Below are 26,527 nucleotides of genomic sequence, written 5' to 3'. Positions count from 1 at the left end.
GCCTCCCCTTCTGCTCCTCACCCAGTATGAGCCATAAGGTCTGGATGGGAGACCTCACAGTGGCCTCGCGTGACCCCCTTTCTCAACCCAATTAGCCCACAGGTTGATACAGCAGCTGGGGCAGCTGGAAAACTCTCCACCGAAAGGAGACAGACTGAGAGTCCTAGGGGGGCAACGTGAACATGGGTCGATCCACCACTCCGTCTTCCTTCTTTGCAAGGCGTCAGCCCCTCCCTCTTCCTACAGTCTCTTCCTACAGGCAGGCCACGGGGGCTCTGCCCAAGGGCAGAAGCTTAGTCCAAGGAACCCCTTCCCCATGACTTTGAACTATCAGTGACCTGACCAGGACTAAAGACAGCTTGGGTTGATCTGTCCTAAAGGAAGAGGATTCCCGGAGTTCCTACTTTCTGAGTCTTGCTCATTTGGTTTGGCCTTTGATTTCTGAGCTACCTGGTCCTCTTCCTTGTTTCAGCAGCCGGAGTCGGCTTCTGTGGCTTACGGAAGAGCCCTTACGTCTGGACCCTTAAGACATATTGCTGTTTAAGGAAGGCAGGAGCGATGGGTCCACTCCAGTGGCTGGTGATGCCTTCACCTCGCCAGAGGGAGCCAGCACAGCCTTCCCTGCTGTAATTCTACTAACAGACAGCCCTCCTCTGGGCGCCCACAGACACCTGCAGTTACTCCATCAGGCATCTCCCGGCTCTGCCTTGGGTTGCCTAGGTCCTGCCCATGCCCAGCAAGTAAGGGTGGGATCATAATAACCACACTGTGGCCATTCACTGTCCACCCACTACGTGCCAAGCATTTTGTAGACAAGATCTCCTTCAAGACATGCTCATATCATGGTCATCTGACCTACATGGCAGTCAGGCTTAACCAAGGCCACCAAGCTGATGAGTAGATCTGGGGATTCAGACTACATCCCCAAGGGTCCACCAGAAAGCCTGGCACATAGTAGGTGTCCAATAAAGGTCTGCAGACCGTCAAGGGCCTCTCTCCAAGCACACAGCTACAGGACCAGTGCCTGGAGTGGGGGCACCTGGGTGGCTCAGTCAGTTGAAAGCCTGACTCCCGATTTTAGCTCAGGTAATGATCCCAGGGTCAGGGGATCGAGCCCCACGTTGGGCTCGGCACTGACCGTGGAGCCTGCTTAAGATTCTCTCTCTCCACGTGCCCCTCTTTCCATCTCGCACTCTAAAAAAAAAAAAATAATAAAAATAAAAAAATAAATGTCCAGAGGGGATGGGTGGATGTTATCTCCTAAGGATGAGGGGCAAAGCTATTCAAGGGGCCTGCTGCACCTGTGCCTCAGGGGCCCCATCCCACATGTTCTGGGTAGATCCCTGACAAGCACACTGCACGGGGCCAGCCCTTTCCCTAAAAGTTATCACCATGTCAAACATAAAAAGATCTAGAAAAATGCAAGCCAACCCTCTGTCTGCACTGGTCACAGTATAACAGCTGGGTGGGGTGGGTGTGGCAGCTGGGGGACCGCACCCAGGCCTCCACTCTATCACACGTTTCAGGTAAGAAAACTGACTTGTGGAAAGGGAGTCATTTCCCCCAAATTCACACAGGTGGCAGGACTGCCGTTTGACTCTGGGCCATCGGGCGCCAGGGCCTGGGCTTCCTGTGCAGGCCCTCAAAAACCAAGGGGCCATTTAAAATTATTTTCTTACTTGCTTACTTAGCCCACAGCCCTCAGTTCCTCGAGGTCGGACGCTGCTCACGACAGGGGTCTGGGCCACAAGGAACCTTACTCTGAACCAGCTACAGATGGACCCAAGAAAAGGGGAAGAGAAGGTGACTTGGCTCAGATTTCATCTTGGTCCCCCCCCAGCCCCCCAGGCTCACCTCCATCACTGCGGTTAGCACCACCACGTCGTTGATTATTTGGTGTTTGTTTCCACCATCCAACTGTGAGCTCTTGAAAACAGAGAGGAGATCTTTTCCACTACTCTATTCCCATCATCAGGCACATTGGATGGCCATGTAGGGTGTAACAGACCGTGCACTGCACAATCCAAGAGGCACCATTCCACACAGTGGCTCAAGTACTGGGTGTCCCCATGGCACACACCAAGCGCTCTGTACACACCTGACACGCAGATGGACAGATTAACACATCAATGGCCAAGTGAAGCAGAGATGACCTTCCAGGGCCAGAATGGGCACCCCATTGGCCACCATGATGCCATCTCACATCCCACACCCACAAAGCTGGTTGCTTTCTTCTAATTTTTTTTTTAATGTTTATTTTTGAGAGACAGAGACAGAGCATGAGCAGGGGAGGGGCAGAGAGAGGGGGAGACAAAGAATCTGAAGCAGGCTCCAGGCTCTGAGCTGTCAGCACGGAGCCTGATGCGGGGCTCGAACCCATGAACCACGAGATCATGACGTGAGCTAAACTCGGATGCTCAACCGACTAAGCCACCCAGGCGCCCCATAAAGCTGATTTCTAAACCAACCCTGGAGACATGGGTAAAATCAATGCATAGTTTCGTCTAATCTGGGATCTTTATACAGCTGTGTTAATGTTCAAAGCTTACGTAGGATGTGCCTTCAATAATCAAGGCATCATGCATCCATTTGCTGATTTAACACATTATACTGAGCGTCTACTGTGTGCCAGGCACTGTTCCCAGTCCTGGGGATATACAAGTGACCAAAAAGCCCTCATGGAGCTTAAATTCCAAGGGAAAGGGAATGGGAATGGGAATGGGAATGGGAATGGGAAAGGGAAAGGGAAAGGGAAAGGGAAAGGGAAAGGGAAAGGGAAAGGGAAAGGGAGAGAGAGACAGACAGAGAGAGAGACAATACACGAAGTAACAGATCTAGACTTGGCTGTCAGGCAGTGGTTAGTACCACAAAGAAAACTAAAGCAGAGAAAGTGGAAAATGAAAGGGGGGAGTGGGGGGTGCTATAAAACAGCAAGAATTTTTTTTTTCAGCAAAGGCACCAAACTTCTTCTCCAATACATGTTCTTCCAGTGCTTCCAGGTACCAGGTAAGGGGCTGTCCCTTACCCTTGGGGTGTAAGGGTCCCTGCCCTTGGACCTCCTAAGTGCCCTTGCCTGGGCTCCGTGTCCAGCCAGCCACCGGCCCTCAAAACCAGCACCTCGGAGCTCTGTTGTTTATTCTCAAGAAGGTTCTGGAACTCTGTTTGGGCACGGGCCAGCAGGCAAACCTCCCTCAAGGGAAGAATCCCAAGTCGCTGCGTTACAGTCGACGCTTCGTTTTTGACCAAAAACGGAATTGACCGGCTGCATCGCCTGGCCCAATCCACCAGCCTAGGCCCAGAAAGTTCTTCGTGCTCAGGAGGAAGAAATATGGCTACTGAGAACAGCCTAAAGGAATGTGCCATCTGGACGCTGGACTCTCCAGCAGCTGGTCGGTGTTTATGAGAGACTTTTGCAATATGGGGCGGTGCTTATGACCCACTGTTACCACTGTTAAGGAAAGAAAGAAAGGAGACCTGATGGCTGAATGCACAGAGGGCACTCCTCTGCTCGGGAGTAAGGCCGAGGCAAGACAGACACAGACAAACACTCTGGCAGGTGGGTGAGTGGATGGACGTTCTTTTTCCTGGTTTTGTGGGTTTTTCTGCAGCCTCCAGCTGTCTAAAATGAGCACATACTGATTCCCTAATCAGTAAAAAAAAAAAAAAAAGAAAAAAAAAGAAACTGTCAGCAAAAATCTGAAAAACAGAAAAAATTAGACATGAGGTTGAGAGATGAATTAAGTAAGGTTCTGAAAAGTGGGAGAAAGGTGTTTCTCCCAAGACGACAGAAAAGAACCTGGGGAGCGTGGAGTCAGAGCATATGCTCTATTTTCTGGGGGGGGGGGGGGGGGGGAGTGCTGTGCATTGTAGGATGCTTAGCAGTGTCTCTGGACTCCACCCTCTGTGTTAGCACCGCCCTCTTCCATCCCAGTTGTCACAACCAAAAAAGTCTCCAGACACTGCCAAGTATCCTGGGAGGCACAGATGTTCCCCCGCTAAAAACCACTGCTGTAAATTTTAGAGCAGTCTTCCTAATAAAGACACCAGAGTACATAGGAAGGTTCTTTACCTTCCGGATACAAAGGTTAATGAGTCAGTTTGTAACTCTCTTTGCCACGGAAAGGAAAGGAAAGGAAAGGGAAAGGAAAGGGAAGGGAAAGGGAAGGGAAAGGGATGGGAAAGGGAAGGGAAGGGAAGGGAAAGGGAAGGGAAAGGAAAGGAAAGGGAAAAGAAAAGAGAAAAGAAAAAAGAAAAGAAAAGAAAAGAAAAGAAAAGAAAAGAAAAGAAAAGAAAAAAAGAAAAAGGAAGAAAAAAGTTTCCTACAAATCAGTGTAATAAATCCCTGCCAGGACTGGTCAGTATCTTCTCTTCCTAAGCCTACTTCCTGTTACCTCTACTATTCCCTACCCCCCTGGGAAAGAATCCCCCCAAACCAACCACTCTCCCTCTTCAGCCTGGGTGTTCTAAAAAAGATCTGATTAATCCAACAAGGGAAAAAAAAGTTTCCCTTTAGGGGAAGCCAAAAATGTGGCTCAAACAAATTCAGGGTCATTGGCTCTTGGAAACCTGCCACAGCTGAGCAATATCGGACCCCGATGCCAAGCTGCAGTGCCGGGGGCCCCTCCGAGAGAGGGAGAAAGTGAAGACGTTGCCCAGTGTGAGTTCAGACCCACAGGGCTGAGGACTTCTGGGGGAGGCTGTACGGCTAAATTGGGAAAATGACCCCGCAGTGGTGCAAGGGTGGCATTTTCATTGCCAAATTAAGTGCTGACGTGGCCAAAAGAAAAAAGAAAAAAAAAAAGTAATTGGCAGTATTCCGTGTTCACCAAATGCTTTGGATCTGTTGGCGGTGGTGGAGGAAGGGGAGTGAAAAAACCCATCTGTGGTCAGCAGAGTTTAAGGATGCTCTCTGTGCACCTGGATACAAAGGAGGGAGACCTCGTTCGGGGGAAAAAGATTCGGTAAAAGGCACACGTGTCACCTGAGAGAGCATACAGGGTTGTTTTCACCTGAAGGAAGCTGGACTGTGACATACAGGGGCTGTGGGGTTGTCTCATCCAGCACGTGGCAGTGGCATGACAATCAGAGGAAGGCAACCCTGAAGCAGGAGGGAAGCAGGCTAGACTTAAGACAGAACTTTCCGACCCCAAGAGCAGAGACACGTAGAAACTCATTCCCACCAGGAATGATAAACTGGAGGCATTTCTTGCCTCACGCTCGCAAAAGGAAACACTTTTAATACCAAGAGGGTTCAGAGCAGCACAATTTATAACAGCCAAAACATGGAAACAACTTGACCTGTCATCACCTGACTGAATAAACAAAATGGGGTGTGTATTACCCAGCCACAGAAAGGTTATCAAGTATAGACATGTGCTATCACACGGGTGAGCCACAGAAACATCACAGGAAGCGAAAGAAACCAGCTCACTAAGGACCACACGGTCTAGAATTCCATTTACATGAGATGCCCAGAACAGACAAATCTAGGAGCAGAAAGATGAGCAGGTGCCAGGAACCTAGGGGGCTGGGAGAAAATGGGGAATGATTGCTAATGGCTACAAGGTTTTCTGGAGGGGTGACCGGAATGTTCTAAAGTTGGTTTTGGTGATGGCTGCCCAACTCTCAACGTGCTAAACACCACTACACTGTATGCTTTAAATGGGAGGATCGTATGCTATGCCAACTGTATCTCAATAAAACGTGACAAACCACTGGGGCTCCTGAAGCACACTAATGCAGAGGCAATGGATGAGCCCTGACCCCAGGCAGACACATAAAGCACCAAGGGAAGGAACAGACGACTGAAACTTAGGCCAGACTTGAGGTCCCACCCCTGCCTAGCAGCCACTGTGTGTCCTTGGCCAAGTTGCTGCCCCTCTCTGACATTCACTGGATGCCCGCTGCATTGAGACCAAACCCCAAACTCCTCACCCTGAAAGGCCATCTCCCACCACTGTCCCTTCACCCACCATGGTCTGGCCACCCCGGCCTCCTTTCCGTTCCCTGCGTCAGCACACTGTTCCCCGGATTTTCTCCTTGCTGGCAACCTTCCATGCCAAGGTCACCTCCTCAGAAAGGGTGTCTCTGACCACCTTGCATGGCCAGGTGTCATCCGTATCACTCCCCAGCTCATCATCCTGTGTGGGTTTTTTTTCTTCATAGCACTTAACACTCTAGGAAACCATTTATTTCTTGATTTGTGTTTTGCCCTTTTCTCCCAACAGATTCCAAGCTCCATGAGGATAGGGATCTGTCTAGATGTCATTCACTTCTGTCTCCCCAAAACCTAGAACAGTGTTGTTCTAGGAATTCCTGAATCCCTAGCCCCCAGGAGCTCCGAACGTGACTGTATTTGGAGACAAGTTATCTGCAGGTGTAATGAGTTGAGGTGAGGTCATTAGGGTGGGCCCTAATCCCATATAACTGGTGTCATTACAAAAAGGGGAAATTGAGAGATAGAAACACACCAGGTTTCTGTGTGAAAGACGGAGGCAGATGTGGGGGTGACGCACCTATAAGCCACTGGCCGCCAGCAGCTCTCCAGAAGCCAGGGGAGGGGTGGAACAGCCCTCCCTCAGAGCTTCGGAAAGAATCAGTCTGGTGAACACCTCGGTATTTGGCTTCCATTCTCCCAAACTGTGAGAGATTAAATTTCTGTTGCTTAAGCCACTCAGCCTGTGGCACTTTGTCAAGGAAGCCCTAGGGAGTTAATACAAGCACTCAACACATAGTAGTAGATGCTTAATAAAAATCTGCTGAATGACTACCTCGATGAAGAGTAGACAGCTCTTTCTTAGGGACCGGCCCCATTCACAGCTACAGGAACCCGGCCGTCCCTGACACAGAAGGGACAAGTTTCCCTAAACCTCACTTGCCTCACCAGTGAACCGGGAATAACAATTCTACTCCCTCGTGAGTCGATGGAAGGGATCCACAAGGGAACTCCAGCAGAGAACAGGGGCCCCGGGAAGCCCTCAGCAAGCAGCGGCTGTGTCTTAGATCCGTATCACAGACGTTCCGAGAACAAAAGCACCCGTGCAAATTGCCCAACGAGGCAGTCCCGCAGCCCTGCCCCTGTGGACAGTCTATCTGAGGCCTCCCTGGGGACAAAGCACATAAAGAACGTGCCCCGGAGGCTGGGGGAGTCTGTAATTTGCTCCTGGAGATGGGAGATCAGGGCCGGAAGAGCAATCTCTCGTTTTCATTCTTAGCAATCGCCGCGAGCCAAGGAGCAAAGGTGTCAGATGACCTCTTCCCTCTCTGTGGGGTCAGAGCTCCAAGCAGAGAAGGGAGGAGAGGAGCCTCTGAGATGCCAGTCTGAGTGATGAAACACAGGGCAGCCTGAAGGCGGCAAACCAATCCCCTGAAATTTAAGCCAACAGAGAGGAGAGGACAGATTCTTAGAAGTCTCACCACAGAAACCTTCAAATAAGGACAGGGCGAGGTTCCAGCTTTCGGAGTCCTGGCCCGAGAGGACACAGTGGGTGCGGCAGGTGGGAAGGGGGCAGGTCTGCACTGACCTGGCAGGTGCCAAGGGCATGGGGTGAAGAGATGGGCACTCTTCCCGGGGCGGGTAATGACAACAGTTGTCATGGCCCGAACACTGTGTGCCAGGCACTACGCCCAAGGCTCTATGGAATTCAGCACATGAAATCTCCACCGAGTGCCAGAGCAGTGTTCTGTTATTATCAGTGGGGAAACTGAGGCTCAGAAGGGTTTGGGGGACCCTAGTAAGAGGGGCAGTGGGGGGCACCTGGGTGGTTCAGTCGGTTAAGCATCCCACTTCGGCTCGAGTCATGATCTCACGGTTCATGGGTTCGAGCTCCACGTCGGGCTCTGTGCTGACAGCTCGGAGCCTGGAGCCTGCTTCGGATTCTGTGTCTCCCTCTCTCTCTGCCCCCACCCTCTCTCTTTCAAAAATAAACATTAAAAAAAAAAAAAAGAGGGGCAATGGGACTCAAACCGAGGTCTTGCCAACCAGCAGCCTACAACCCCCACGACCCTCACATCTGTTCTAGATTAATGCCATACAAAGTCACTGCTTCCCACAGCCTCTTGAGAACCTCACCACCGTCCCTGTGCCTGCCGAGAGAACACTTAAGCTCGGCTCAGAGCCACATCGCAGGAAAGTAGCAGGACTTGGGCCCAGATCTGCTGCCCCCGCCACAAAGCGCTGGCACCCCCTCTCAATGCGGCCCCCAAAGCGTTGGGACCCTGAAGAGGCTGGCCCGCTGCCGACAGGCCACCGCGGAGGGGGTGTGGGGGAACCTCCGGGAGGCAGCGGGGGCCCAGCGAGGCACCCCGCGCACCCTACCGTCATCCTGCTCGGACTGCTCCTGCTCGGTGCTGGCGTACGTGCGCAGGAACTCGGCGAAGGCCCCGTCCCGGGCCAGCAGCTCCTGGTAGGAGCCCATCTCGGAGATCTTGCCTCCGGTCATGACGATGATGACATCCACCTGGGGCAGGTAGCTGATACTGTGTGTGACCAGGAGCCGTGTCTGCGGGCAGAGCGGGGACCCGCGAGTCAGCGCCCGGGCATGAGCGCAATTCCCCTACGCCTAGCGGCCAAGCTCGAGTCTGAGCGCTGGGGACGCCCCCATCTATGGGTGCCTCCCTTCAACACTCACCTGCCAGGAGCTGGGGGGCCGCAGGGAGGGAAACAGATCCCAGCCCCACACTCCAGGGTCGGGGGAGAAAGGACCAATACAAGTGCAACACGGCGGGTGCTGGGGGGGTATGAGACCGAGGGTGGAAGGTTGCAATTTTAACAAGGGTGATGGGGAAGCCTATCTGGGAACAGAAATCTGAAGGATGAGAGGGAGGCAGGGAGGGAACCATGCATGTGTCCAAGAACAGAAAAATGACACAGATACAAAACAATCTGTGTGTCGTGGCGTAATTTTCTTTTCAGGTAATCCCCCACCTCCCAAAAGACACTACAAAACTCGTACGTCTGTATATATTTTATCCAGTTAAGTCAAGGTTTGGAAGGACGTTCATCAAACGACACGAGTCGGCAAACTTTTTCTTTTTTTTTTTTTTTTTTTTTTTTTTTTTTTTAAATTTTTTTTTCAACGTTTATTTATTTTTGGACAGAGAGAGACAGAGCATGAATGGGGGAGGGGCAGAGAGAGAGGGAGACACAGAACCGGAAACAGGCTCCAGGCTCTGAGCCATCAGCCCAGAGCCCGACGCGGGGCTCGAACTCACAGACTGTGAGATCGTGACCTGGCTGAAGTCGGACGCTTAACCGACTGCGCCACCCAGGCGCCCCGGCAAACTTTTTCTTAAAGGGCCAAATGGTAAATACTTTTGGCTTTATGGATTCTCCGGTTGCTACGGCAACCGGTGGTGAAGTTGCCACAGCGTGAAGGTGGTCGTACATACGATGGAAAAAGGGTCTGTGACCCAATAAATATATATTATATAAATAAAATATGTATATGTATTATATAGAAACATAAATATAAAAATATATTTAAACTCAATGCAATTTGCATATGTCACAAATTTTTTTTTTTCCCCTCCACATTTTTTCCAAACGCTTCAGAAATGTAAAGACCAGTCTTAGCCAGTCTTAGCTCAAGGGTGGTACAGAAACAGAGAGCAAGCGGCCTGGTGACACCTGTCTCCTGAGACAGGGCCTAGGACGCAGGACAAAGGAGGGCCATTTTTTTTTTTTTTTTTTTTTGCTTTACGTATAACTCTTACACTCTTTTAGATTTTTGATAACGAAATTTTTTTAATTGAAAATTATGTTTATCCAGAATTTTTATGGTGTGTACAGGATGATGCTTACAATAGGTTAAGTGGCTTGAGGTCCATTATGTATACACATGACATGATAACCTATTTATAAGGCTTGAAATAAAAAAATCTGCATGAGGTAGGGTTGTCCAAAATTGCTTTTTTTTTCCTTTGTTGTGTTTTTCTGCATCTTCTCTATTTTCCCCATGGACATGTGGAAAATACTTCTTTCTCCAGAAGAAAAAAACCGAAAAGCAGTACTCCTTCTCAACCATCCTATAATTCCCCTAAAAATGATGATGATGATGATGATGATAAACAGGTGAGGACACATTTCCTGTCATGTATGGGTGCTATAGGCACTTTTCCTGCTCCCAACCTCCGTCCCTCAGCCTGCAGCCACGTCAGCAGGGAAGGGAGAGCTGCCCCATCAGTCAAAAGGGATAGGATTTCCCTCTGCAAAGCCGCCCATTATTAAATCGGGAAGAGGAGCCTCCTTTGGCCACGTGAAGGCAAGGACTTCAAGTCAGTGTCAAGGACGTCCCCCTATAAGGACAAGAGCAAGAAAGCTGTCCCAGAAAGGCATGCAAGGGAAGCATTAGAAACGTGTTCTGAAGTCCAATTAAAAAAATGGGGGGGGCGCACCTGGGTGGCTCAGTTAAAAAAATGGGGTGGGGGACATCTGGGTGGCTCAGTCGGTTAAAGATCTGACTTCGGCTCAGGTCGTGGTCTCACAGTTTGTGAGCTTGAGCCCCGTGTCAGACTCTGAGTGGACAGCTGGAAGCCTGGAGCCTGCTTCGGATTCTGTGTCTCCCTCTCTCTCTGCCCCTCCCCCGTTCATGCTCACTCACTCACTCTCTCAAAAATAAATAAACATTAATAACAATAATAATAATAATAATAATAATAAAATAATCCTGAAAGGTGGGAAGTGAAGGATTCCCAAAGGGGGCACATTTTGACTGAACAAATGCACAAGGACGGCCAGAGCCGAGCCCTGGCCCTTCGGCAGGTACCTTGTTCTTCAGCATCCCCTTGGGGCCAACCACATTTTCAAATATGTGTTTTCCCACGTGGGCATCCACTGCCGACAGGGGGTCATCGAAGAGGTAGATGTCAGAGTCACAGTACACGGCCCGGGCCAGGCTCACACGCTGCTTCTGGCCCCCAGAGAGGTTCACGCCCTGGGGAGAGACACAGCAGAAGGGGGGGGGGTTCCTAGGGAGCCCTGCTCAGGAGGCAGCAGACCCCGGCTGGCGGCCCTGGAGGGCTGAACCAGAGGCATGAGATTGTATCTGCACGGACTGTGCTCAAGGCCGACCACGGAATCCAGCCTCAACCCTAAAACAGGCAAAAGAGAAAACTGGAGCCCCTGGGAGCTGCTGAGCAGACAGCTGGCACAGTGTGGGCATTTGGCAAGGGGCGGCCCGTGGCACCAAGCAACAGGAAGGCTCCGGATCTTAGGAGTCTGACAGAAGGCACCGGCAGATGCCGTAACGAGCCCGCTGCTGCTGCTTTAGTTAATAGCTACCACTTTGGCGCGCTTGCTCTGATCTCTCACTCACGGTGAAACCACAGAGAGCCAAGGCAGGCTGCACTCTGGGGGTGCCGAAGGTCCCCCCCCCACTCACCAGTAGGAAGGGCACCGATTTCTAATTCACACCAGGGCGCTCCATGGAGCACACCGCAGCAGTCACAGCTCTCCCTCCGACTACAGATTATCGATTACTGACTGTCATTTCCATCTATGGCTGGGAAGTCCAAGTGGACCCCACCGGGTTAACGGGGCCCGGTCTCTGCTGAGAGAGATGCCTGCCCTCCCTACACACCCAGGTGGGGCTCAGGCGGCCAGGTTCTTTTTGATGGCCCCTCCGGCCACAGCTCTTTGGCCCGGGGCAGACGCCAGACCCAGTCATAGTCTCTCGCTCTAGACTTTTATTGGCAGCCAGACTGGGACAATGAGGAGTCTCCATGTGGCAGAAACAGACACGTGCGTTAAAACAACTAACTCAGGGCCACCTGGGTGGCTCAAGTCGGTTGACCGTCCAACTTTGGCTCAAGTCATTATCTCACAGTTAGTGAGTTCAAGCCTCGCATCAGGCTCTGTGCTGACAGCTCGGAGCCTGGAGCCTGCTTCGGATTCTGTCACCCTCTCTCTCTCTGCTCCTCCCCCGCTCACGCTCTGTCTCTCTTTCTCTCTCAAAAATAAGCAAACATTAGTGGGAAGGTGTTCGGACAAGTCACTTAGCCCCCTCTATGCCTCTCTTTCCTCAACCATGAAATGCAAATGACAGTCAATCCCCTCTCATGGGCTTGCCGTGAGGATGAAATACATAAAAATGTCTATCATGGTGCCTGGCACATAGTAAATGCCCAACAGCTGCTGGCGACCATATTATTTTTACTATTATCGCTGCTTTGAAAGGGACTGTGGACATCTGAATCACTGGCACCCCTCCTCCCTGTAGAGCGCCCTGTCATGTGACTCCACAGTCACATGACTGCAAAGGCGAAGGGCACTTCTGCTCTCCCATCTTTCAGTTCAACCAGGTGAAAAGGACAATATGCTTTAAGGGATACCATGTGGTTTTTCTGTCTCTCCTGGGCTTCTGCTGTCACCATGAGAAGGGTGTGTCCCCTGTAGAGCTATCACCCCTTCAGCCGAAGCCCCAGCAAGAAGCCATGCGGGGCAGACCCCAGCCAAACCCATGGCCTAGAGGCGAGCTCAGCTGGCCTGTGACACAGAGCAGAGCTGCCTGACTGAGCCCAGTGTGGGTCAGCCAACCACAGTCAAAAGGGAGAATAAGTGTTTAACACAAGCCCCTAAGATTTTGTGGCTGACTGATACAGGCGCCATGCTGAGGCTGTACCGACTGACCTTCTCACCAATCTCCGTCCGGTCCCCGCTGGGCAGGATCTCCAGATCTGGGAGGAGGGCACAGGCTTCGATCACAGCCTTGTAATACCGTTCCTGGAGGGGGCGTCCGAAAAGGATATTTTCTCGGAGAGAATCATTCTGAATCCAGGCCTGCTGGGGGACGTAGGCCACTGAGCCCTAGGCAGCAAATACAGAAGGCAGCAAGACAGACAGACAGACTTGGTTAACAAGATGGCAGCTGGCCCATCCACTCGCCAGGAGGATTCTACTTCCCGAGATGCTCAGCAAGGGGGAAACTGAGTCACGACAGACTCAGATGCCAGACCTGGGATCAGACCCCACACTAGGCCAATCACAGACTCTAATATCAGGAATTCAAGAGTGGAAATCCGCATTAGTGAGATTACAGTTCTGTATTTAGTTAAGAATTCACTAAATGCCTCTAGCAGTGAACAAAACTCCTGCCTCTCAAGAAGCCACCTAGGTGGCTCAGTCAGTTAAGCATCCGACTTCGGCTCAGGTCATGATCTCACGGTTTGTGAGTTCAAACCCCAAATCGGGTGAGCTGTATCCCCGATTCAGGGTCTACAATGACACTGGAGAGCCTGTGTGGGAAGGGAAGCCTCTGCCCTTCTGTGGCATTCTCGGATTCTCTCCCAATCTGTCTGCCCTTGCTCACTTGCACTGTTTCCCAAAAATAAAAAAACTTAAAAAAAAGAAGAAGTCCCTGATGTGATAAAAAAAATTATTTGATTACAGTTTGGGGTAAATGCTAAGAGAGAAAAAAAATGAGTCCTTTAAAAAGTCCTTTAAGGGGCACCTGGGTAGCTCAGTTGGTTAAGTGACTGACTCTTGGTTTCAGCTCAGGTCATTATCTCACGACTTTGTGGATTCAAGCCCCACACTGGGCTCTGTGCTGGCAGCACAGAGCCTGCTTGGGATTCTCTCTCTCTCTCCCTGTCTTTGCCCCTCCCCTGCTCATGCTGTCTGTCCCTCTCAAATAAACAAACTTTAAAATAAATAAATAAAAATAAATACATACATCAATAAAAAGTCCTTTAAAAGGGAGCTAGGATGACTCAGTCGGTTCAGCGTCTGACTCCTGATTTCAGCTCAGGTCATAGTATCACAGTTGTGAGACTGAACTCTGCACTGGGCTCTGTGCTGAACATGAAGCCTACCTGGGATTCTCTCTCTCTGTCTCTCTCTCAATAAATAAATTAAAAAAAAAAAAGTCCTTTGAAAAGAGAGACCTAGCTTGGGTCATCAGGGAAGGATTCCTTGGGGAAATATCCTTGATGAAATTTAATCAAGGTTACTTCTATGTCAAGTCATCTGTTTCAAAAGACCAACAGGTGAGGGTTAGTTGGTGTGACAAAGGAGAAATGGAAAAGCATTCCAGTCAGAGGGAACAGCATGCGCAAAGGTCCAGAGACAAGTAGAACCTGGCACATCCAAGGAACAGGAAGGCCAGGATGACTGGAACATCGTGTGAAGGGGAAGACAGGTAGGAGTGAGCTGGAGGGCAGCAAGGGCCGGCCCACCCCAGGCCAGGGATCCGGGTGAGGAGTCTGGGCTTTACTGGAAGGGCAAGGGGAGCAAAGATTATTATTATTTTTTTTTAATGTTTATCTATTTTTGAGAGAGAGAGAGAGAGAGAGAGAGAGGCAGGCGCACAGAGCGTGCATGTGTGCGAGCAGCAGAGAGGGGGGGCAGAGAGCGAATCCCAAGCAGGCTCTGTGCTGCCAGGGCAAACCCCGATGTGGGGCCTGAACTCACAAACCGTGAGATCACGACCTAAGCCCACCAAGAGTCGGACACTAAACCGACTGAGCCACCCAGGAGCCGCTATGAGTGAAGGTTCTTCCATAACGGAATTCTAGAGGGACACGGTTGGGAGAGGGACCCAGGTATTTCAAATCTCAATCTTCATTCTCAGATAAATAACTAAACTAATACCCTAACTGACAAGAGACCAAAATGTCACAAAGTCTCACCACAGAACCCACAGAAAATTCAGACACGGCATACCCGAGTAAAATATTTGGAGAAAATTAATATTTTTTTTTTAATTTTTTTTTAATTTTTTTTATTTTTTTTGGGACAGAGAGAGACAGAGCATGAACGGGGGAGGGGCAGAGAGAGAGGGAGACACAGAATCGGAAACAGGCTCCAGGCTCCGAGCCATCAGCCCAGAGCCTGACGCGGGGCTCGAACTCCCGGACCGCGAGATCGTGACCTGGCTGAAGTCGGACACTTAACCGACTGCGCCACCCAGGCGCCCCAAAATTAATATTTTAAACACATTTCTAGCATGCTCCTTTGCAGGGCAAAATAACCAGTCAGAGAAATCAGTTCATCAAACCAAATACTCAGTGCACCCTCAACTTCTAGATGCATCATTTCTGCATTTAAAGCCTTTTTTTTTTTTTTTTTTTTTTTTTTACTTTAAAAAATGTTGCTCTCTGGGGGACATGGGACAACATCTAGACACTCCTGGTTATCACAACCGGAGTCTATCAGCATCTAGCGGACAGAGGGCAGGAATGCGGCTAAGAATGGTACACAGCACAGGACAAGCCCACCACAGCAGAAAAGCATCCAACCCGACACGTCAAGAGCACTACAGGGGCGGAAACGCATTAACGAAGCAGAACACAATGGGGACACTTTGGAGTCTACTTCCAGAAACGTAGGGCACGCTGCCCATTAAGCTCACTTTATAACGTGTACTTTCAAAGCAGCGACGGAATATTTCTGAAAACCGCAGCTAAATGCCTTTAGTGTATGGGGCGCCTGGGTGGCTCAGTCGGTTGAGCGTCCGACTTCGGCTCAGGTCACGATCTCACGGTTCGTGAGTTCGAGCCCTGTGTCGGGCTCTGGGCTGATGGCTCAGAGCCTGGAACCTGCTTCCAATTCTGTGTCTCCCTCTCTCTCTGCCCCTCCCCCGTTCATGCTCTGTCTCTCTCTGTCCCAAAAATAAATAAACGTTAAAAAAAAATTTTTTTTTAAATAAATAAAAAAAAAAATAAATGCCTTTAGTGTAGACCCAACTAACGTAATGTATACTTTTCTACCGATGCATACCAGGCTAAAGGGCCTCATATAAACAAACAAAAACACGAAACAAAAAAACAAAAACAAAAAACCCAAAGAACAAAAAAAGGACTTTGCTCTGAAGTAAAAACAACTGCATAAACCAGCGTTCCTAGGAGGAGATTCCAAGGGACAATAGTTCTGGGGATGCAAATAGTTGCACGGGCCAAGTATGCCTGGGACACACTGGGTTAACCAAACTTAAATCAGCTTTCTTCTCCTTGTGGGACTTCTCAGAACCTTTACTTTATTCACGTTTATTTTAAGTCTCCAAGAGGGAGGGGAGCTGCGTGTGCATTCTCTCCCGAGCCTGTCTGAGCCCAGAACTCTCCTCCTCAAACAAGCGCAGGATGAGTGTAGCAGACCACACTGAAGGACTGGTGGCCAGGAAACTTCGAGGGATGCTTCCTACTCCAGGGCAACTCCTTCGTGGCGAATCAGCTAAACGCAAAACAAGGCTCTTGACTTACAGCGAGATTCACGTGTTCACTGAAGCAGCCTCTTAAATTCTCTCTTGAGGAATATTCCAACTTAGCTCCAAGTCCTGTGCATTTAAAAATTTTTTTTTTCAACGTTTATTTATTTTTTGGGGGACAGAGAGAGACAGAGCATGAACGGGGGAGGGGCAGAGAGAGAGGGAGACACAGAATCGGAAACAGGCTCCAGGCTCTGAGCCATCAGCCCAGAGCCCGACGCGGGGCTCGAACTCACGGACCGCGAGATCGTGACCTGGCTGAAGTCGGACGCTTAACCGACTGCGCCACCCAGGCGCCCCAGTCCTGTGCATTTTAAAAACCAATAGATCTCTAGTTCTTCTTCCATTCTTCTATTAAGAATTCAAGGAACACTCAGAATTTAAACAGCTCTCTTAACAAGAATTCTCCAACACAATATCCCAAAGACACAGACCAAAAATGTTACATTTATAAAAAGAGATACAGACACAGATCCACGGACAGAGACAACAAGCCAGAGGGACAGAGACAACAAGCCAGAGGGACTCACGTATCAAGAGAGACCACAAGATGCACACTGAGGGCCAGAGGTGGCGAGAGGATTGGAGACAGTGAGTGGACCAGGGAGCATCCGTGTGTTCACAGAGTATTTATTGAGTGTCTACTACTTGCTGGACACTATTCTCTGTGCTAGGACACAGCGGGAAATAAGCGACATCAACTCTTGCCTTCGAGGGGGCACAGAGAAGAGCAGGGCGAGTGAGAGAGAAGGAGGCAGACCTCGCTGCTCTCGCTTCCTGCACAGGGGCCGCCATGAAACAAACCACAGCATCGCACTTGACTCTCCTCTCAGGCCAGCCACGCCCCCACCCCAGCCCCCTCAGTCCTTGTCCTACCTTGACAGACACGTGGCCTTCCACCTTGTCCATCTCGGCCAGGAGTGCTGAGAGCAGAGACGACTTTCCACAGCCCACCTGGCCCACCACGGCCACCAAGGAACCTTCCGGAACGGAGAAGGTAATGCTGAAATGACATAATGTGCTCTGCCTCAGCCACACCCTTGCCTGAAACAGGTGGTGACCCACCAGAGCTGGATGTACCCAGAGCGGAGAGAGGCGGACGGCAGGGCTGGAACGAGCCTTCCCAGTCTGGAAATGACCACCGCTGTCCCTACTGCCAAGCTTGGCTCAGGGAGCGTGCGAGGGCCTGGGCACAGGAGGCTCCAGGCAGGCGCTGGGATGCGCACGTGTCTTAGAGACGCAGAGGCAGCGGGAGTCACCTGGGCGGCCAGATCATGATCAGGGGGCCAGATTAACCATGCAGGCGACCTGAGGGACAGACAGGAGCCTCAACGTGAACTCTGAAGGAAGAGTAAGCAGCACCAGACACAGAAACCCAGGAAGAGCTTAAGAGAAGGCCCAAGGGTGTGAACGGACAGGTGTGATCGGGGCTTGACATGTCGACGGCACAGGACGAGACAGAGGGGAGTAAGGCCAGCCCTGAAGAGGTGGGTGGGCAGCAGGCACGCCCCAAAACCTCAAAGCTCGCTGTGCTGGGGGCCTCGGAGTTTGAAGCGGGGGACCTGCCATGGAGGAATCCGAGTCTGAGAAACACGTCTCTACGGAAACCATCCTTTCACAAACGATGGTACCCCGAGTACGACAGTAAGCTCCAGGCTCCACTGGCAAGACCGCCCGTCCAATGACACGGGCCAGTCGCTGGCTGCAGTCAGGGCCTCTTTGGGTTTACTCACCCTGGCTGTGCTTTCCGATGGATGCCGTTACGATTTCAACATATTAGTGCAAGCATTAGATTCTGCTATCGCTGACTGTAGAAAGCTCATGAACCGATTATGCTTTTGTTCCTGAGCTGAGGGGCGAATGGATGAGGGGGCCACAACAGAAGAGGACGCCGAGCGAGGCGGCTCCTGTGACTGTCCAGGTGAGAATGGGTTATTTTTATAGGGTGAGGAGAGAAAAGGTTTGGGTGGGGAAAGGTTTGGGGAGTTCAAGAGCGGAAGTGGGGGTGGGGCGCATGGAACAAAAAGACAAGAGAGACAGATGAGAGAAAAGCTAAAATTGAAGCAGGCAGGAGCGAAGTTAGACATAAGGAAGAACTTCCCAAGCATGCAGCCCCACCATGAATTTTCCAGGTGTAGAAAGAATTTTACCAAGATTCTTTTCTCTAGAGAGTCTGTCCCCCATGCTTCCTCAGTCGATATACAGCAATAATTCGGCTACCCAGTGAGGAGGTAATTGTTCAGGGGCAGGGGGGATAAATTTAGCCCCTAAAAAGGTTCCTTCTGGCCCTTTATTTTGGGGACTCCTTTGAGGAAGCCTGACAGAGCCAGTGAGAAAGGCCTCCCCAGCTCAGAAACAAGTAAGAGGCACTTGACAAGTTGCCTGAGGAACCAGGTCAATTCCTGGACACTGTGCTTTGGTACCAGATGGGGAGGTGGCAAGGAAGGGTGACTCGGCAGCTGCAGGCCTGGGAGAGGACAGAGAACAATTCCATTGTGACAAATCCCTTCCGACAAAAATTCCTTTCAGCAGACCCAAGCCTGCCTGCAACCTGTAGCATCACAGCCTTAGACCCAGCCTGGCCAATCAGTACGCTCTATCTCTCCTGGCACAGTGTTTGGCTCAGTGAGGGGCACATGACCCAACCTGGACCAATAAGAGCCAGCTGGGTCTCCCACCGAAGTAAGAGGCACACTGGGAGCTGACGGGGTCTATGTCCCATCATGAGTGGGGGGGCAGCTTGAGAAGGAAGCAGCACACAGGGAAACCGAACAAAGACAACAAGGAGAGAATCCTGATGGCACAGAGTCCCTGGATCATGCTGTACCTGACAGTGGCTCTGAGTTATGCAAGCCAAAAACTGTTGCCCAAACCCATCTGTGCACGGTTTCTGTCTTTTACAATCCAAGGGAACCCTCTGTGCCATCACACTCTCGTCTGCTCCTTCCTGCAGCCCTAACAAGTAGGACTAGACCTATTTCCCCGACGGGTAAATTGAGGCTCAGAAAGGCACAGTGGCTTATTCAAGGTCAAAGAGCTAGAGTGTGGCTGGAATCCACATTTGACCAGAGCCTCCTGGCTCTCTCCACGTCCTGGCTTACCCACTCAGCGTTGGAGGGTCACTCCTGGCCCATGTGAACGTGGCATTCTTCACAGTGATGCTGTTTGTGCCCCCACCTGAAAAGCACCAGACACAACAGGTCAGGCACAGATGAAGCCTGGGGACTGAGCACGAGCAGGAGGCTCTCTCTTTTTTTTTTTTTCCTCTTATCTTTTTTAAAGTTCAATGGCAGGTGCTAGATACCTGCACTAGACATTGGTTACATTAGCTCTGGTTTCTAAAGAACCCCAACCAGACCCACAAAGCAGAAGGAACCACAACAGGGCTCTGCCTTGAAGGTTACACCATCCAGATGCCCATCTCGCACAGGGTGGGGGGAGCCCCTGGGGGTTTACTCATAGCTCTGAGGTCCCCGTCCCCCCATCTTGGGAAGATCGGGCAGCTCTGGCTGGGGACGCTGAGCAGAAGCCAGGGTCAACAAGGAACAAGCACTGCTCTCCATCAGGTGGGCCTGGCCCTTGGCCCTCACCACCCCCTAGGCCCTTGCTTTCTGTTCAAAGTGGGGTCCTTGGCCCAGAGCTCCTGGATTGCAGGGTGGCCTCCTAATGCACCTCCCTGGATCGCTTCTCCCGCCACCCCTGCTCCCATCGCAGCAGGTCCAACTTCCTGAAACAGCAGGCAGGTGAACTGTGAAAAAGCAGGCTGTGGAACAGGAGGTGGGGTATCACAGGGTGGATGGGGGAGGGAAGAGCGGTAGACAAAGCCCGCATTCTGTGGATAATGGCTCCTGGGGATTCTAAGCTCCCAGCACCTCTTCCTTCACTTTCTCTCCCCTTCTCTCCCTTTTATACTTTATGCCTCCTTACTTAAAAAAAAAAAAAAAAAGAAAAATTTTTTTTTGACCCTTCATTATGAGCCTCCGTAAAACCACCTAGAGATAAGATGGGCGTGTTTTCAAGCTGTCAAATAAAGAAGTAAATTCCCCCACACAGAGAAGAAACAAAAGCCCATTGCAAGAGGAAGTTACTGGTTAACCTAACCTAACGAGCCCGGTCCCCAGGCCTCCCCGTCCGGTCCCGGTCCCCAGGCCTCCCAGTCCGGTCCCATCCCGTGTAACAGAGACCAAGGAGGAAAGTGGAAGGTGCTATTTAAGGAATTTAAAGAAAAGCCACTTGAGTCAGACAAGCTAGAAAACCACCAGACCCGGCCGGGAGTGGCCAAAGTGGCCCCATCTGGCACCCAGGGAGTGTGGATAAACATCTCAATAAGTCAAACAGCCTAGGAGACTGTCATTAGGGTGGAAAGGGGGTGCTGAGGCCCGGACCACACGAGGAAGCCTGGGGTTTTCCAGAGGCCTAGGTGTTTTCCAACAGGACACTTGCAGGTAATTGTGAGCAATTTTACTACTCTGAAACTTCCATGGGCTGTCCCAAATTTCAGGCCTGCGTTAGGCAGAGAAATGTGACCAGGAGTAGATGGCACCGTACCATTTACGGGGGGGGGGGGACTAGGTCCTCAGGATGGGAAGAGGGGAGGGGGGAGACTAGGTCCTCAGGATGGCAGAAACTGGTAACCACAGGCCAGGAATGTTGAGAAGAAGATTCCAGCATCCACTGAGCAGTGGTTCTTAACCAGGGCAACTTTGCCCCCAAGGGATATAATGCCTAGAGGCATTTTTGGTTGTCAAAACTGGGGTGGATGCTACTGGCATCTAGTGGGTGGAGGCCCGGGATGCCCCTCAGCACCCTATAAAGCAGAGGACACCCCCCCCCACACACACACACAGCGAAGGACCATCTGGCCTTGAATGTCAGCAGTGCCGACCGAGGCTGGGGAACCTGGCCGTAGACGGCTGAGTTGAAAATGTCCCAGATCGCTCCTCTCTTACGCTAGGGACGTAACGGCCACCACAACCACTGGGTCAGCAGGCACTGGGCTAAGCGTTGCACACACCATCGAAGACATCTGAATGCCTACTTGGTGCCAGGCACTACTTGTACCTTACAACCAACGTCTGCACACATTCGTGCCTCGGACAGTATTTATTGGGCTCCCGAGCCCGACTGTTTGAGTCCAATCCCCGCGTGGCCATGTCCTAGCTGGAGAGCCTTGAGCCAGTTACTTAACTTCTCTGTGCCTCATTTTCCTCATCTGTCGACTAGGACCGATAATAATGAGACGGACCACACAGAGCTGTGCTGCTTGGTGCATAGTAGGTGCTCAATAAAGCTCAGTGAGGGAGACACTGCCCAGTGGACTGGAGCACAGATTCCACTGGCCGGCTGTGGGTGCAAATTCTGACTCTACTTCTAATTAGCTGTGTGATCTCAGGCAGGTGACTTAGGCCAGTTTCCTCATCTGTAAAATGGGGGTTTCCACAGCTCCTCTGTGTGATGTGTGAGCAGCGGGTGGGGTAGTGTCTGCACGTCCTTAGAGCAGAAAGTGCGTGACAGGAGTGTCACTTAAGTGAAAGCAGTCACTGCTGGTAATGCTATGAATATTTATTATTAAGTGCTTAGAGATATAGCCATGAGTAAGATCCCCACTCAGGGGGATTGATGAGGAAAGGATAAATTAGTAAGCTACAAAAAAAAGAAAAACAAAAAACAACAAAACCCAATCAACAATAAAAATCCACGTTAACACCCTGCTAGAGAAAGGCACCTTCATCCTCATGACCCATATGGGGAAACTGAGACTCAGAGCAGTGAAGTGACCTGCCGAAGGACACAGAGCTAGAAGGTTGGAGCTGGTCTCCCAACATCCGTCCTCGGTTTGCCCGCCCATCTGCCCAGAACAGAATCAAGATCTGAGCTCTGGATCCTGTCCCTCGGCGGGAGGCCTCACCTCCAGCTGCCTCTTGGTGAGGACACACCAAGGAAACAAGCTGAAGTTCAGCTGCCTGGGTGGTGCAAGATAAGGCCACCCCACTCTGCAGAGCCCCCGCTCCCTGGGGCCTCGCAGATGGGCTTCTGGGCACAGCCAAACCCAAGGGTAGCCTTCGAGGTACAGGGGAACCAAATGCACACACCGTCTTTGCCAGGCTTCCGCTCGATGCTGTCGGCCTCCAGCTCCTCGTGAGACAGAAAGATCCTGAGGCGTTTGAGGGAGACACTCGCCTACAGAGAAGGCAATTACAGGGTGCAGTTATTTTTAAAAGCATTTTTGCGAAAACAGACCGAGGCCGACTTTCAGTGGTTTCCTCTGTGTGTGGAGGGGCCCACATCCTCCCTCATTTCTGGAGGCTCTGCGTTTCCTACAAGAGCGGGCCTTAGAATAAGAAACAGAACAGGTTTTGGTTCTTGTTTGTTTTCCTTTAAAAGCCCACGACTTGTATTAAAAAAGAGGGTAGGGAGACTGTCCCAGATGACAAGGGACTTGTAGAAACAATGACCAAAGGCAGTGGTCCCGCGTAAGGGTTAAAAACTTGCTACCAGTGGGGGCACCTGGGTGGCTCAGTCGGTTAAGCGTCCGACTTCAGCTCGTGTCATGATCTCACAGTCCGTGGGTTTGAGACCCGTCTAAGACTCTATGCTGACAGCTCAGGGCCTGCAGCTTGCTCCAGATTCTGCATCTCCCTCTCTCTCTGTCCCTCCTCCACTAGCACTCTGTCTCTCTCTCTCAAAAGTAGATAAAGATTTAAAAAAATAATAATTAAAAAAATTAAAAAAACTTGCTACCAGTGGATAACTAAGTCCCTGAGATACAATGCAGAGTGACCACAGTCAACAACACTGTTTATGAACTTCAAGTTGGCTTCTTACTGGTTGCCACCAGAAAAAGGAAACGAAAATCATGTGATGTGACAGAGGTGTTAGGTAACATGCCCGAGGTAATGCCATTGCAATACGCCAGCATATGAAATCAACACGCTGTGTGTACCTTGAATTTAAGCAATGGTACTTATCAACTCTATCTCACTAAAGATAAGTTGAAAAAAAAAAAAACAAAGCAGAAGAAATTTATGCTGAAGCATTTATGGGTGCAATGTCAAGAGGTCTGGGATTTGCTTTGAAATTCTTCAGGGGCACCTGGCTGGTTAAGTCTGTGAAGCATGCGACTCTTGATCTCAGGGCTGTGAGTTCAAGCCCTGAGTTGGGTGTAGAGCTTACTTAAAAATAAAATCTTAGATAGATAGATAGATAAATAAATAAATAAATAAGTTTCTTCAGCAGAGAAAGAAAGGAAGGAAGTGGGGCAGGAGAGGAGACAAGAAGATTTAGATGAATCAAGTGTGGCAAAATGTTGAATCTGGGGGCGTGCTACACACAGTTCATTATTATTATACTGTTCTCTCCCTACCTGTGTGTACGTCTGAATTTATTCATAATAAAAGGAGTTTTATTTGCTGGCTAATTTTTTTTTTAAGTTTATTTATTTATTGGAAGAGAGGGAGAAAGCACAAGTGGGGGAAGGGCAGAGAGAGAGAGAGAGAGAGAGAGAGAGAGAGAGAGAGGGAGGGACAGAATCTCAAGGAGGCTCCATGTGGCCAGCACGGAGCCCAACACAGGGCTTTAACCCACGAACTAACTATGAGATCATGACCTGAGGCGAAGTCAGATGCTTACCTGACTGAGCCACCCAGAAGCCCCCATTTCCTTGTTTATTTTATTATTTTTTTAATAAAGCATACCCACAGAGCTGTACAACCCAATCTTAAGGCTGATCTGTGGCTGAAAATGGGGTTTTCAACATGAACGTGTTCAACACTGGTGAGAAAAACGCGAAAAATACTACCGGCGGGAAAGTGGTGGGAGCGTCACAGAGCGACTAAGTGGCCGGTTTCCTCTCTTTACAGGGTCACTGTGTGGACCTTATTAACTCTGGGTGGGTCTGGGTTGGGGTTTTTCCAATGGTGGGTCAAGGCCCATCAGTGGGTTGTGAAATCAATTTAGTAAGTCCAGAGGTGCATTCTTTGAAAAAGCAGGTGAAGATAGGGCAGGGTGGAACAGACCAGATCAGAACAGGATAAAATATTTCAGAATCTTACAGAGCACCTGGCTGCATTCAATATTTGCTTTGTATGCTCAAATGTGAGTTCCTCGCCTAGAGGTAAAACGGATTCCTTTCTTTGGGCTATGAGCAAACCAGCACGAAAGTCCCCCGTGGGGGCCTCATCGAGCCAACCGGGCACGGTGGGACGGGTCACACAGAGGGAGCGGTACAGAGGGGGATTTGCGTCATTTCCCCTCCTGCTTCGTGTCCCCAGAGAATCCCTCCCTGACCCCCCACCCCCACCCCAGCCTCGCCTGTACCTGCACAATGCTGCTGATGACCATGGGGAGAATATTCAGGGGAAACCGGAGGATGTTGAACAAGGCCAAGGACACGAAAGCTTTCTGGGCATCCAGGATGTTGTTCTTGTTGACAGTCACGTAGACGGCAAATGTACACAGGGCCACCTGCAAACAGAGCGTCCTTTACTGACTTGTGTCCCCTGGGCAGTGTGGTCAGGCCTGCCCCGTGACAGGCCGCCAGAGGCAGGTGAAAACGCCTAAAACAGTGTCTAGAACACGGCAAGCACTCACTAAACACTCAAAGAACTGGATAGGTGAGTGACCAGGAGCTGGAAGTCGTGGCCTCTGTACCAACCTTCTCCAAAGCACACCGTACAGATATCCAGAGAATTCCTCAGGAGTGGAATCCCACCTCTGGGCTGTTGCCCCGGCAACCTTCTCTGCCGGAAACGACCTTCCATCCAGACCATGGCCTGGCTCCTCCCGCTGACCCTCCGAGAGGCCACCCCACCCCCCTCTGCCTGAAACAACCCTGTGACTGCACCTACTGCACCTCCCGCATGTCACAGCACCTACTGCTACCTTTTACTGCAGGACTGTAGGTATTTGTTGTCGGTCTCTTGTACTACAACATGACCTCCACCAAGTCAGGCGTGTGGTTTGTACCGGGCAGCATTCTCGGTACCTAGGACAATCCCCAGGCAGGATACCTCCTCTTGCCATGCCTCACATGCCTGATCCGTGAAATGGGTGTGGAGACGACAGGGAATGCCACTATTTCTTTTTTTTTTTTTTTTTTTTTTTTTTTTTTTTTTTTTCTGAATAATTGAAAAGTTTTTTTTTTTTTTTTTTTTTTTTTTTTAGTTTTCTTTGTTCTTTTTTTTTTTTTTTTTTTTTTTTTTATATGAAGTTTATTGACAAATTGGTTTCCATACAACACCCAGTGCTCATCCCAAAAGGTGCCCTCCTCAATACCCATCACCCACCCGCCCCTCCCTCCCACCCCCCATCAACCCTCAGTTTGTTCTCAGTTTTTAACAGTCTCTCATGCTTTGGCTCTCTCCCACTCTAACGTCCTTTTTTTTTTTTTTTTTTTTCCTTCCCCTCCCCCATGGGTTCCTGTTAAGTTTCTCAGGATCCACATAAGAGTGAAACCATATGGTATCTGTCTTTCTCTGTATGGCTTATTTCACTTAGCATCACACTCTCCAGTTCCATCCACGTTGCTACAAAAGGCCATATTTCATTTTTTCTCATTGCCACGTAGTATTCCATTGTGTATATAAACCACAATTTCTTTATCCATTCATCAGTTGATGGACATTTAGGCTCTTTCCATAATTTGGCTATTGTTGAGAGTGCTGCTATGAACATTGGGGTACAAGTGCCCCTATGCATCAGTACTCCTGTATCCCTTGGGTAGATTCCTAGCAGTGCTATTGCTGGGTCATAGGGTAGGTCTATTTTTAATTTTCTGAGGAACCTCCACACTGCTTTCCAGAGCGGCTGCACCAATTTGGGGAATGCCACTATTTCAAGTTCCTTCCAGCTCACAGAATTTATGATTTTATATCCCCAGGAAAGGAACATTAAAAAAAAAACGGGGGGGGGGGGGGTCAGGGCACCTGGGTGGCTCAGCGGACTGAGCGTCCGACTTCGGCTCAGGTCATGATCTTGAGGTTCGAGCCCCACATCATCAGGTTCTGTGCTGTCAGCGTGGAGCCCACTGTGCATCCTCTGTTCCTCTCTCTCTCTGCCCGTTCCCTGCCTGCGCTCTCTCAAAACTAAGTAAAACATTAAAAAAAAAAAAAAAAAAAAAAAAAAAAAAAAAAGAGGGGCACCTGGGTGGCTCAGTCAGTTAAGTGTCCAACTTTGGCTCAGGTCATGATCTCATGGTTCGTGGGTTTGAGCCCCATGTCGGGCTCTGTGCTGACGGCTCAGAGCCTGGAGCCTGCTTTGGATTCTGTGTCTCCCTCTCTCTCTGCCCCTCCCCCGCTCACCCTTTGTCTCTCTCTCTCAAAAATAAATAT

At 50.3% G+C, this 26,527-nt stretch overlaps 1 protein-coding gene across 1 annotated transcript in view; it reads right to left on the bottom strand.

Moving 5' to 3' along the window:
- Positions 1 to 26,527, bottom strand: part of ABCC1 (ATP binding cassette subfamily C member 1) — a 98,190-nt gene that overhangs the window by 26,438 nt on the left and 45,225 nt on the right. Inside the window, exons 11-17 of the mRNA XM_030300860.1 lie at positions 24,516 to 24,662; positions 22,292 to 22,379; positions 19,301 to 19,376; positions 17,076 to 17,202; positions 12,629 to 12,805; positions 10,767 to 10,934; positions 8,318 to 8,501 (exon numbers count right to left, since the gene is read on the bottom strand). Of these exons, the coding sequence (XP_030156720.1) occupies positions 8,318 to 8,501; positions 10,767 to 10,934; positions 12,629 to 12,805; positions 17,076 to 17,202; positions 19,301 to 19,376; positions 22,292 to 22,379; positions 24,516 to 24,662 (967 nt within the window). The remainder of the gene's footprint in view (positions 1 to 8,317; positions 8,502 to 10,766; positions 10,935 to 12,628; positions 12,806 to 17,075; positions 17,203 to 19,300; positions 19,377 to 22,291; positions 22,380 to 24,515; positions 24,663 to 26,527) is intronic.

Source organism: Lynx canadensis, chromosome E3, assembly GCF_007474595.2.
Source record: "Lynx canadensis isolate LIC74 chromosome E3, mLynCan4.pri.v2, whole genome shotgun sequence".
NCBI classification, from domain to species: domain Eukaryota; kingdom Metazoa; phylum Chordata; class Mammalia; order Carnivora; family Felidae; genus Lynx; species Lynx canadensis.
This window is presented reverse-complemented; position numbering and strand designations above follow the sequence as displayed.